General features: G+C 37.6%; 1 protein-coding gene across 1 annotated transcript in view; it reads right to left on the bottom strand.

The window, feature by feature from the left end:
* ERC2 (ELKS/RAB6-interacting/CAST family member 2) overlaps nt 1-14,529 on the bottom strand; it is a 931,911-nt gene that overhangs the window by 893,957 nt on the left and 23,425 nt on the right. Inside the window, 1 exon segment of the mRNA XM_081072100.1 lies at nt 8,067-8,863. Within this exon segment, the coding sequence (XP_080928226.1) occupies nt 8,067-8,723 (657 nt within the window). The 5' untranslated portion in view covers nt 8,724-8,863.

Raw genomic sequence — 14,529 nt, 5'->3', positions numbered from 1 at the left:
ACTATAACTCTTAACAGTCACAAATGTATTTATTTCTATTCCTGCAGATCTGTGTGACTGAGAAGTAGGGCCTTGGAGAGAACCTAGGAGTGGGAAGAGGTCTGGGGTATAATATTCATCTGGGAACCCGAGTATCAAACCTTTACACAGGAAAAATTTGGTTACCGGCCACCCAACCACTGGTTCCAAGGTTCCAAACAGTCTTGCACTTCCTGTAACACAGGAAGGGTATTCAACCTCCTCCCTTAGATCTGGAGTTGGATTCAGCTCCCTCAGACACACCACTAAGATTTCCAAATCTACTCAAAAAAAACGATGAGTGCGAGCTCGCTACAACACTGCTATTAAGGGTGAAAAGTCTGTGCTTTCTTACCTGTGGGCATTACATTCACAGAACCACGACTATCATAAACATGAGCACTCTAGCTTGCTCACCTCCACCCTATAATGGACCTCCTTCCCATTTCTATTCACATAGTACAATTCAAATTGTTTTAGATCATCTGAATTTAGATTAGTGAAATGCTAATTAAATACCCTCTGATAGAACTACATTTGTAGATGCAGTCTCTGGTTGTTGTGGATAAGAAACCATAATCAAGTGTCCCTTACCTCTTGTATATTTATTTCTTCCACATAGAAAAAGTTTCCATGATTTTTCCTCTAAAGGAGAAATTATAAGTTATCGGAAATGGAAGAAACTATTAACAGCACAAAAACCATTTCTAGGAAAAAGAAATAAACTCCTAATTCAGAAGGAAAATACTAAATAAACTAAATCAGATTCTTAATCAATCTATCAAACCTACAGATGCTCCTCGACTTATAATGGGGTTACATCCCGATAAACCCTTCATAAGTTGAAAATATCAGGCCAAAAATGCATTTGATACACCTAACCTACCAAACATCATAGCTTAGCCTAGCCTAATTTAAATGTGTTCAGAACCTGTGCGTTGGTCAGTACAGATGGACACAATCATCTAACACAATGAATCCATTGCAGAGTATCAGTTTGTGATTGTGGCCTGACTGGGAGCGTCGGCTCGCTATTACTCAGCATCCTGAATGAGTACCATACTTCAAATCACTAGCCCAAGAAAAGATCGAAATTTGAAGTACAGCTTCTACTGAATGCGTATCACTTCTGCACCACCATAAAGTCAAAAAATCATAAGTTGAACCATCATAAGTCGGGGACCATCCATAATCATTTTTTATATCTAGTATATAGGAAGTATAATCTTCCTATTATACTAAGATTCTGTTCACAGCTCAGTGATCCTGTAAGAAGGTAGTGAACATAAAGTTAAGGTCTTAGATGTTGGCATGAAATAGACCAAAGCCTTAAATTCCAGCTCTGTCAATTACTACCTGTATGAACTTGGGCAAACTGCTTATTCTTTCTCCATTTATTTTCCATCTGTAAAATGAGACAAAGTCTAGCACCTACCTCAGATGAGTGATTCAAATACTAAATAACATAATGCACACAAAGCTCTAAGTACAATCAATGCCTACCACATACTAAGTCCCCAACAGATGTCTACTGGTAGCAGCAGCAGTAATAATAGAAACAGCAGACATCTGCATTGTTCCCCAAACTTTTTTTCATCTAGCTCCACTTTTTGACAAACATAAAAACCCCACTGGTAGAAATTTCTAGTGCTCCCTCATATCTGACTCCACTCTCCTTCCTGAAAAGGGGAAAGGATAAGGCCTCCCAGTCCCTTGCATTTACGTATGTCACTTTCAGTTCAAGGAATTGAGGAGCCAATGTGCAATATCCAGGTATTCTTCCTCAGCTGTAGCCATGTGCCGAGATGCAGAAAGTCTGGACCCTGAGTCACTGCCTGGAGCAGAGCTACCCTGGAGAGTCACTTGACCTGCTTCGTACTTCAAGTGAATACAAGATAAATCTCTGATGTGTTAAGTCCCTGAGATTCGAGGTTTGTTGATTACTGTGGCAAGATCTCTGCTATCCTGACCAATAGGTACTCATATACCCCTAAAAGGGAGACTAACATACGTCCAAGGGGAGAAAGAAGAGCAATTCAATTTAGTGAAATAACTTGATTTTTTGTCAATCTTTATATTCTTTAGTCATATGTCACCCATAATACCCAAGGTAGCCTGTGATCATAGTAGTTTCCAGAACAAGGAAGGGGAACTGGGAGCACCCTTAACTATTCACTAGCTAACGGCTTAAGGCAACATGGGATAGTTAATTTACCTAGGTTAAACTGAACTAACCCTCATAAAATAAACAAGGGGTTTTAAATGTTTTTACTAAAAGCCAAAAAGTCTTGTGTCATTAAAATTTACCTCAATATACTATTTATTTCACTTTGTCTCACCCATATTTATTTTTTTGTTAATGTCATAGAAGACATAACATATTGGCACAATAGCACATCATGTAATTAATTAAAAAATACATGTATAAGTGGGGATCTATACTCAAAAACATTTAACTATCAAGGTAATTATAAGACCCAAAATCAATGGGATGCTGCGAAAGCAGTCCTAAGAAGGAAAATCATCACATTGCAGGCCTACCTAAAGAAACAAGAAAACTCACTAATCAACAGTTTATCTTCACACTTAAGGGATCTGGAAAAAGAACAGCAAAATAAGCCCAAAGGGAGTACAAGGAAGGAAATAATAAAGATCAGAGCAGAAATAAATGAAATAGAAACCAGAAAAACAATACAAAAGATCAATGAATCGAAGAGTTGGTTTTTAGAGAAGATAAACAAAATCGACAAACCTTTACCCAGACTCATTAAAAAAAGAGAGAGAGAGGACCCAAATTAATAAAATGAGAAATGAAAGAGGAGAAGTGACAACAGATACCACAGAAATACAACAAATTTTAAGAAATTACTATGATCAACTATATGCCAACAAATTTTACAATCTGGAAGAAATGGACGCATACAACCTTCCAAGGCTAACTAAAGAAGAAACAGAAAACCTGAATAGACTGATTACCACCAGGGAAATTGAATCAGTAATCAACAATCTCCCAACAAACAAAAGCCCTGGACCAGATGGCTTTACAGGTGAATTTTACAAAATGTTCAACAAAGAATTATCACCTATTCTCCTCAAGCTCTTCCAAAAAATCCAGAAGGAGGGAAGACTCCCAAACACTTTTTACGAAGCCACTATCACCCTGCTCCCAAAATCAGACAAAGACACCACAAAAAAAGAAAACTACAGGCCGATATCTCTAATGAACATAGATGCAAAAATCCTCAGCAAAATATTAGCAAACATAATTCAGCAATATATTAAAAAGATCATACACCATGATCAAGTGGGATTCATCCCTGGTATGCAAGGGTGGTTCAACATCCACAAATCAATTAATGTGATACACATTAACAAAATGAAAAATAAAACTCACATGATCATATCAATAGATGCAGAAAAAGCATTTGATAAAATCCAGCAGGCATTTATGATAAAAACCCTTAAGAAAGTGGGAATAGAGGGATCATATCTCAACATAATAAAGGCCATATATGATAAACCCACAGCTAACATCATACTCAATGGGGAAAAGCTAAAACCATTCCCCCTAAGATCAGGAACAAGGAAAGGTTGCCCACTTTCTCCACTTCTATTCAACATAGTGCTGGAAGTTCTAGCCACAGCAATCAGACAAGAAAAAGAAATAAAAGGCATCCAAATTGCCAAGGAGAAAGTCAAATTGTCATTATATGCAGATAATATGATACTATATAGAGAGAAGCCTAAAGACTCCACCAAGAAACTATCAGAGCTGATAGATGACTTTAGTAAAGCAGCAGGATACAAAATTAATATTCAAAAATCAGTTGCATTTGTATATACCAATAATAAAACATCAGAAGGAGAAATTTAAAAAGCAATCCCATTTACAATTGCTCCAAAGATTATAAAATACCTGGGAATAAATTTAACCAAAGAAGTAAAGGATCTGTACTCAGAAAATTATAAGACACTGAAAAAAGAAATGAAAGAAGATACAAATAGATGAAAACACATATCATGTTCATGGACAGGAAGAATTAATATTGTTAAAATGTCCATACTGCATAAGGCAATATACATATTCAACGCAATTCCTACCAAACTACCAACGAAGTTTTTCACAGAAATAAAACATATAATCCTAAAATTTATATGGGACATTAAAGACCCTGGATAGCCTCAGCAATCTTGAGAACAAAGTGGGAGGTATAACAATACCTGACATCAAATTATACTACAAGGCTACAGTAATCAAAACAGCATGGTACTGGCATAAAAACAGGCACATAGATCAATGCAACAGAATAGAGAGTCCAGAAATAAATCCACGCCTATATGGCCATTTAATCTACGACAATGGAAGCAAGAATGTACGGTGGGGTAAACACAGTCTATTCAATAAATGGTGCTGGGAAACCTGGACAGACACATGCAAAAAAATGAAGCTGGACCACCTCCTTACACCATATACAAAAATAAATTCAAAATGGCTTAAAGACTTAAATGTAAGATCTGAAACCATAAAATTCCTAGAAGAAAATATAGGAAGAAACTTCACAGACATTACCCGGAGTAAGATTTTTACTGATATATGCCCGCGTGCGAGGGAAGTAAGAGAAAAAATAAACATGATTACATCACACTAAAAAGTTTTTTCACAGCAAAGGAAACCATCAATAAAACAAAAAGGGATCCTACTGTATGGGAAAAGATATTTGCCAATGATATATCTCATAAGGGGTTAATATCACAAATTTATAAAAAAAACTCACTCAACTCAACTCCAAAAAAACAAACAACCCAATTAAAAAATGGGCAGAGGACATGAAGAGACATTTTTCTAAAAAGGACATACAGATGGCAAACAGACATATGAAAAAATGCTCAACCTCACTAACCATCAGAGAAATGCAAATTAAAACCACAATGAGATACCACCTCACCCCAGTCAAAATGGCTATCATCAATAAATCAACAAACAACAAGTGCTGGCGAGGATGTGGAGAAAAGGGAACACTTGTGCACTGTTGGTGGGATTGCAGATTGGTGCAGCCACTATGGAAAACAGTATGGAGGTATCTCAAAAATCTGAAAATGGAACTACCTTATGATCCAGCAATTCCATTACTAGGTATCTATCCGGAGAAATCCAAAACTCTAATTCAAAAAAATTTATGCACTCCTATGTTTATTGCAGCACTATACACAATAGCCAAGACATGGAAACAACTGAAATGTCCATTGGTAGACGACTGGATTAAGAAACTGTGGTACATTTATACAATGGAGTATTACACAGTCATAAAGAAAAAAGAAATCTTTCCATGTGCAACAACATAGATGGACCTAGAGAACATTATGTTAAGTGAAATAAGTCAGACAGAGAAAGACAAATACCATATGATCTCACTTATATGTGGAATCTAAAGAAAAGAATAAATGAATAAACTAATCCGAAACCATTAAAGGAAAAACTTAGGATTGCTAGATGGAAGGAGGGGGAAGGGATAAGGGGGAAGGTGAGGGGATTAGAAAGCACAGTCGGTAACCACAAGATTGCTACGGGGTCACGAAAGTTAATTTGGGGAATGTAATCAATAATGTTGTGAAGATTTTGTAGGGTATCCAATGGACACTTGTCTCGTTAGGGAGACCACCTCAGGGAAGATGTAAATGCCTGATCACTGCAACTGTATACCAGAAGCTGAAGCTGAACAATAATGAATATCAACTATAAGTTTACATATATGTATATTTTTATATATACACACATATATATGTATATACATGTATATATGTATATAGTTACAAGAAGCGGAGTAAAGCATTAGGAATAGAGACAGTGGAAATGTAATGGCTGTGTGTGATGTCAGAGGGATAGTGGTGGATGGGGGAAGGGAGTTGACACATTGTGAGGGATATAAATGATAAATGTCTAACTATTACTTTGTTTTGTGCACCTGAAACTAATAAAAAACAAGATAATTATAAGATAAAAGTAATTTGCGAAGTGCCAGTTTAGAGAATATTTTCAACTTTATAACTACTTGTATAATTCCTAAACTGCTTTAACCATTTCCCAAAACAACTGAAAAAGGAAGAAAACCAGTACACAACTGGGGAAATGAACATAGCTATCACAGCTTCACAGGATTTCATGAACAAGCAACGACAGAAAAAAGCAGAAATGATAGTGAAGAGCATTAATTTGATTTATGAGTAAAGAAAAAAACTTTCTGTTACAACTAAAAATCAGATTTCCACATCTGAAAACTAGCAAAGTCTTTGTCAGATAATCAAAGGGAAAAGGTGGTTGCTTTCCACATATACAAGAGCGAATGGCAGACTCTCATACAGAACGGAAATGCTTCTATTGGTGCTGGAACTCCAATGGGGTAGTAGCCAGGGAAACAGATAGGTGGGTCAGCAGATGACCCTAAGAAAGACAGAGCACTTCATTAGGCAAACATAAAGACCAATTATCAGAGAATCACTGGTTTAGCCAAGTTAAAATTACCTAGATTTCTACAGAAAGTTAAACGACATCTTGGAATTGTTTTAGCCAAATGGCACAGCACCCTCTACTCCACACCTCTTATACTTATCCCACTACCACTAAGAAGTGAGGCTGGGATTTAAACCCAAGCATGTCTCACTCCAAAGCCTTTATGAAAATATTAAAAGCATCATATAAATGAGCCTCACAAAACAGGTAGGATGTGAAAAATGGAGACTGGCTGGGTCTGAAAGGGAAGAAGCAGGGAGAAGGGGTGCTGAGAAGTCCTCCAGTAGCAGGTAATACAAAGAGCAAAAGTATGGAGGTAGAAAACCCTGAGTATACACAGGAATTACCAAGTAGTGGTTCTGGTAGCATAGGAGAGGTGGATGGAGGTGGTACAAGATAAATCTGGAAAGACTGGCTCAGGTTTTCCAGTAAAAAACTCAGCCAAAGAGGTAGACTTCATTCTGAAGGCAATGAGTAATTATTGAGGGTTTTAAAGTAGGGGGATGGCATAACTGCAGGTAGACACTGGGAAAACTAATCTTGCTATGATATGGAGGGTGGATTAAAGAAGAGAAAGGTGTCTTGCACATAGTATGTACTTAATTAATATTAAATAGATGAGGAAGAAATTTATTGTGTTTCTCTAACATGATACCAATCCCATTCTACCCAATCGCATTTAATATTGCTCAGCTTGCTATTTAGAGAACAAACTCCACTCATTCTAGAATGAAATAATGCTGCCAGTGCTTAAAAAAAAAAAAATCAATTTACCAGTCAAATGTGGCCCTCTAACTGCTGCTGTTAAAATGTCTACTCTTGGGGCGGCCAAATGGTTCAGTTAGTTAGAGCTCAAGCTCTGAACAACAGGGTTGCTGGTTCGATTCCCACATGGGCCAGTGAGCTGTGCACCCTCCACAACTAAATTGAAGACAACAACTGAGCTTCCGGAGGGGCAGCTGGATGGCTCAATTGGTTGGACTGCAAGCTCTCAACAAGGTTGCTGGTTCAATACCCGCATGGGATGGTGAGCTGTGCACCCTGCAACTAAAGATTGAAAACAGTGACTGCACTTGGGGCTGAGCTGTGCCCTCCACAACTAGATTAATGAACAATGACTTGGAGCTGATGGGCCCTGGAGAAACACACTGTTGCCCAATATTCCCCAATAAAATTTAAAAAAAGGTCTACCCTTGCAAAAATTAACATTTTCCTCTTCTATTCAGAGGGAAGTATATCTGAGCTGCTGTGTGACTGCTGAAAAAGAAAACAAAATTAACCAAGCATAAAAGTTAGGCAGTGAGAAGTGATCCCCCCTCTTCTGCAGTAATGTGAAAGGTTATTGGAAAATAAGGAGATCACAAGCAGTAATCTCATATTTCCTATGTCCTCTTATAGTCTCCAAGTCAAACACTTACTGAGTCACAGCTTTCTGGATGATGCCAAACTTTCTTCTGCATAGGTTGTATACCATTTGCAAAGCATCAACTACTCAATGAGAAACCCAGGTTGAAAAACATCGAGATGAGTCATAACCTACCTGATTTTCTTCATGGGAAACCCTCATCTGCTCCTTGAGGACAGACATCCGGGCTGCCTCTTCTTTCCTCAAGACTCTTTCTTTCTTGAGCTCAGGACTCCAGAAGGTTTTGATACTGTTCATGGAAGATCCCAACTTGCTGTCCTTGATGTCTAGCTCTTTCCGAAGGAAGTCATTCTCTCTCTGAAGTTCCTTGAGCTGGGCTTGAAGGTCTAACATTGTGCTATCCCTAACCTGCCTCAACATGGAGGGGACTTGATGGTGGTGATGATGGGATGAGCTGGTCAGACCACCATGTTGATCCGTATAAGAAAGGACATCTGTGTGGGAAAGTCCAGCGGAAGCAATATTGGGACTACTCCCCATGGCTGTGACTCGGCCTCCGTACACAGCTCTATTTGTGGCCCTCCCCAGGGTCATGGTGCCCTTTGGGTAAGTTGTCGAAGCCACCCCCTCATGATCACTCAGATACATGGGTCCAGATGTAGCATAGGCTGCATTAAGAGACTGAATATTCTCCATGGACAGAGTCTTACCCGTTCCCCCACCTCCGCCACTGCTTGTTCTTCGATGGCCCAAACGAGGAGATCTTGGCAAACGAGGAGATCTGGAAGGACTCCCTTCCAAATTGGTGATTGTTCTTGCGCTTCCATACATTTTTCTTCTATTATGAGGTGCTGCTTAGGAGAAGAAATACTATACTAAGTTGGAGATTAAGCCAATATTTCCACTGTTGGCCAGAATTTTCACTGCATTCTTTTCATACTCTGTACCAGGAAATGACTCTAATCAGAGATCTGAAAAATGAGAAAAAGGATAATCAAAAACAAACTTCTTTAGAACTCTGACTATAACTTCATTATTTTTTAAAATATGTATAGATAGATATAGTTTGATGATGATGATAATAGATGATCAATAGATGGATAGATAGATAGATAGATAGATAGTCATACCCATGTTCATTAAAAAAAGTGACCCCAAAACTTTACTTACTGCATCTAAACATTTTGTAAATTATACCCACCCTGCTCCCCAGCAAGGTCAAAATTTCTCAGAGCAAAAAAGATTCTCCTTTTCCTTAGGAAAACAAAGCTCTGCATTTTGGTTTGTGCTAAGTGACAGTTGGGACCTCCAGAAAATTCACATAGAATTCCTCATCATAGAGACTTTAGTTATAAAATACTCCCTCCTGAGATATGACCCCAATACACAAGTGACATACAGTTACTCTGAGAAGCTGTTGCTTCCTAGGATGTCAAATAACAGTCAGTCGTGTTGTTACTTCCCCTCTTGTACCCATTACAGATATCAGTAATCCATCATGGTCGTCTTTTCCACTAGATTCAGAACTCTTCTCAACACATCGCTCTAGATAGTTTACCACCAATCAGTTGCATTGACACATGAGTTAGAACCTATCAGCCATCTTGGAGCTAAAAGAAAATGAGGTGGCTCAATCAATGAGACTCCCCTACATATAGCCAGATCCTAAATGCTATCACAGAGAATATGAAAATCCTGTCTCTTTCCCCTTTCGTGTACATCTTTCAGGCTCATTTTGGGACTCATTTTCCATTTTGGATGACTTAAATATTCATGTTATCCCCTCCACACCTATGAGAAGTAGCACAGGAGAACAATGCATCATGTTAGAGTTCCAGGTCCACAACCCCTAGAGAAAAGTAGAAGCTCCCTGTCGTGGTTACTCAAGTACATTGGTGCAGATTTTATGTAGCCAGGGCTACAGAACTGTGATTGTCCCTTCAATACTAGGATCCAAATGACTTTAATGGGGTTTATCATGGCCTCCTGCTCTTCCTCTTAGGGTGTTTTTGGTATACTGTCTTTTTCTTCAGATTTAAGACAATAGGAGCACAAATCCTGGAGAGCGCCAAACCGAGGTTCAAATATCCACTCTAACAACCAACTAGTTGAGTGACTTTGGCAAATTATTTAACTGTTAGGAGCTTCCTTTCTCCAATTAATAAAATGTGGGTAAAACCACCTAACTCATAGTAGTCTGAAAAAAAGAAGATGATATTTATAAAACACCTAGTTCGATGCCTAGCACAGGATAGTCAACAGTTTTTGTTGGCAGTGTCAATGAGATAAGTACATTAATAGCAATATACAGGGCATCCTTTATTTTTACCTGCCTATCATTCATTCTCCCTTCCCCTCCCCCCACTTTCTGGTAACACTATCTCTATTTTCCTTAGGGAAATTTTCCCCAACCCTCTACTCACAGTTCATTAGGTTTAGGCAAGGCTGATTCCCTCCACTCCATTCTGGATGATGTCGGGGTGAGAATATGACCCAGGCCTGGCCAATCATCATATTCCATCCCCTAGATATGGCAGCTGGTTTAGCAATGGACATGTGACCACACTGGTCCAAAAAGACTCCATACATTAGCTGAAACAACTGTGAAAGAGAAACTCCTTTTCAGCTGGAATTACTTATTTTCAAGACGGAGGTTCTGAGCACAACCAGCTGAAAAGGACTTCCTTGAGACTGAAGCTAATAAAAAGAAAAGCAAAGCCAAACTTTTAATAGTGTGAAATCAAGCCAGGTGACATCCCTTGGTACCCAGCACCCAGCAATCACTGAAGTTATATCTACCCGTTGGCCATTTTAGTTACATATGCCAGGTAGACTGACTGCATCAATGGCCCCAGTTCTTCGCCCCTTCTTGTATCTGCCTCCTCAGCAGAGCCCTCACAATCTGACTCTGGATTCCATCGTGTGACTTGCTTTGGCCAATAAGGAGATAAATGTGAAGCAAGTGAAAGACTGAAACAACACTTGCGTATTTGCTGTCTTGCTCATTTTCCTCTGCCATAGCGATTAGAACATGCCCAGCATAGCCTGCTGGAAGATAAGAAACAAAATAGAGTCAAGGTGCCCTAACCAATAGCGAAACAACCCCAAGACATTTGAGCAAGCCCAGCCAAGACCAGCAGAGGTGCCTAACCAACCAGCAGCTGACCACAGATGCATGAGCAAGTCCAGCTGAGGGCCACTGAACCCCACACGCTCATGAACTAAATAAATACTTCTTAGTATGTCACTGAGGTTTTGTGGTTGGTTGTTCTGTAGCATTACTGGGGCAACAGGGAACTGATACATTCACCGATAGATTTTCTTTTTTACTACATTCAATTCTAGTCAGGGTATCTGTCACTTGTCCCTAAAGAGTCCTCACATATAGTATGAAGAAATATTTCCTATGAAGGCTTCTTCTTTCCCTAAAAAGTCCCTACAAAGGATTATACACCTGTCTCTAACTAAGGAACTTAGTTTCAAATGTGTATGTTGCTCTGATAATATACAAAAAAATCATTTTGTATCTAACATTTTTGCATGAATAACCTGTTCTATATTTTTTAAAAAGGTGAATCAACAGTTCTAACAATCAGAATTCAGTTTACATAGATGATAGAGACAGACAGACCATAGTGAAATAATCTGACCATTACATGAACATGTAACGAGATGGAAAGATGTGGACGACACACTAGTAATGCAGCGGGGTGGGGGAGGGGGGCAGGAAACAGACTACAAAATACTTTTCTGGTTTACTCAGACTTTTGTATTATAAGACACATACATACACACTAACTTGCAGAGAAGACTGGAACAACACACATCACAATGTTAACAGTGGTGGGAGCCCAAGTGGTTTTCATTTTCTTCCTTTTGTTTATTGGCATGTTCTACCTTTTCGGTAATATATAAAGATCTTTCCTATTGTCTTGCTCTATATTTCATTTATGTCTGCTCTGATCTTTGTTCTTTTCTTCCTTCTACTAACGTTGGGCTTAATTTGTTCTTCTTTTCCTAGTTCCTTTAAATGTAAAGTTAGATTGTTTGATCTTTCTTTTTTCTTAAGGTATGTTGTTTATCATTATGACTTAAGAAAACAATTTTTTTTTCATCTATAATTCCAACAGTTAAATAAATTTGTTTTGTGCTTAGAATCTAGGAATCTATGTCCCAGCTGGGCAATGACTTATAAAATCATCTTCTTATCTAAGAAAGCAGAAGAGACTGGAAGCCCAGCTGGCCAAGGCTTTAGAGAATTGCAATAACCAAGAAACAAAAAGTGGAGTTCGCTCCTTTGGAAAGACACATACACATAACATAAAATACACAGAGGTATATTAACTTGTTTGATATATTGCTCTTTATTTAAAGAGCAATGCATGTTGACAATGGCCCACAGTTTCCTTGGGTTCTCCTTTTCTAGGTTTAGTATCAGGTTTATGCTAGTGTCATAGAATGGATTGAGAAGCTTTCAATTTTTCATATTTTATGGAACAGTTAAATGTTCCAGATATGAGACTTCACCATTACGGACAGTTTGGTAGAACATACCCATAAAACTGAATGGACTTAATTGCTGATTATGTTTTCATGTTTTACTTTGTTTACTGATCTATTAAAGTTTGCTATCTATTTGTGTCAATAATCACAAAAATGTTTCTTCAGAAACAGTCCATTCCAAAAAAAAGGAGAAAAAAACCAAAAAACAGTCCATTCCATCCAGATATTATAATCTTACTGGTATTGCTTTGTATAAATTTTCCTTACAAATTTTTTAATTGCCTCCAGTTATGTCCCCATCTCATTCCTAATGTGGTTTCTGTTTCTCTTAATGACAATGTGACAAATGTCCGTCTATGGGTTAGTGTTTTAAACATACAGCTTTTGGTTTTATTGACATATTTTATTCTATTCTGTCTTTCATTTGATCAGTATCCTTTATAATAACTTTATCCTTTATATCTTTATATCCTATAATATCCTTTATATCCTATAATATCTTTATCCTTTATAATAACTTATACTTACTTTGTCTTTAGTTAGGTTTGCATTTGTGCATTCAAGGTTCATTTATCTTCGATCATATTATCGGATTAATGCATGTAAGATTATACCCATTGCCTGCATATTCCAGGACTGTGTGTATAGAACTCATTTGTAAATGACTATTTTTCTTTTGAAATTTGTTTTCTATTCCAGGAATTATTCAGAAGGATATATTTAAATGTTAAAGTCGACAGAAGTTTTTGGCTACAACTTTGTAGTTTTAAGTTTAGGGCCATGGTTCACAGAATATAACGCATGTCTTCTAATCTTAGATATTTGTCAAGAATTTCTAATTAGCCTAATAAGTAAACAATTTTCTTACCTGTTAAAACAACTAATAGATAATTACAGAAAATTTTTAAAATACAGATCTATATACAGAAGAAAATAAAAACACTCTCAATCCTGTCACTCATAGAAAAACTCTGTTATCAAGGTGATGTTGCTCCCAATTCTTTTCAAGTGTGTGTGTGTGTGTGTGTGTGTGTGTGTGTGTGTAATAGATATACATATACAATTTTAAACAAAATTAGTATTATATTCTATATAAAATCTTGTACTCTCCTTTCTCTTCAATGGTTTGATATTTAAAATCATCTCCTTTTTCATTTTTCTACAACATGATTTTTAATGACTACCACGAGTCTCCAAAGATGGCCATCAAATTTCTGTCCCTTCCTGTACACATTCGTCGCTCCTTCCATCAAGAAATGGATTCTATTTCCTTCTACTTGAATCTGGGCTGGCCTTGTGACTGCTTTGACCAACAGATACTACAAGAGTGACACTGTTCCAGCTCTGGGCCAAGCCCTAAAGAGGCACAACAGTTTCTATTTTTGTTCTCTTAAAACCCAGAGACGTAAGGTCCAAGCTATTCTACTGCAAAGAGAAGCCACACAGAAAGACAGTAGAAGATGAGACACCACATGGAAAAAGAGGTCATGGGAAGAACTAAAGTATCCAGCCAATAACCAGCACCAAAAAACCACACACGAAACAAGCCAACTTGAACCTTCCAGCCCAGCTGCCATGTGAAATCAGCTACATGAGTGACAACCAACACTATGTGTAACAGAAAAACTGCACAGAGTAATGGGAAATAATTTTTTTTACTTTATATTTTGAATAATGGCTCATTTTTCAATTACAGTTGACATACAATATTATATTAGTATCAGGTGTACACCATAGTGATTACACATTTATGTAACTTACAAAGTGATCACCTCAATAAATCTAGTACCCATCTGATACCATACATAGTTATTACAATATTATTGACTATAGTCCTTCTGCTATACTTTATACTCTTGTGACTATTTTGTAACTACCAATTTGTACTTAACCTCATCTCTTTTACCCCTCACCCATCTGGCAACCCTCAAAGGATTCTCTGTATCTCACTCTGTTTCTGTTTTGTTTGTTCATTTATTTTGTTCTTTAGATTCCACATATGAGTAAAATCATATGGCATTTGTCTTTGTGTGATTTACTCCACTCAGCACAATACCCCCTAGGTCCATCGATGTTGTTGAAGATGGCAAGATTTGATTCTTGTTAAGGCTGAATACTATTTCATTGTATATAC

Source organism: Rhinolophus hipposideros (genome assembly GCF_964194185.1).
Source record: "Rhinolophus hipposideros genome assembly, chromosome: 14".
In the NCBI taxonomy this organism is placed as follows: Eukaryota; Metazoa; Chordata; class Mammalia; order Chiroptera; family Rhinolophidae; genus Rhinolophus; species Rhinolophus hipposideros.
Note: the sequence above shows the minus strand (reverse complement) of the source record. Positions and strands in the feature narration are given on the sequence as shown.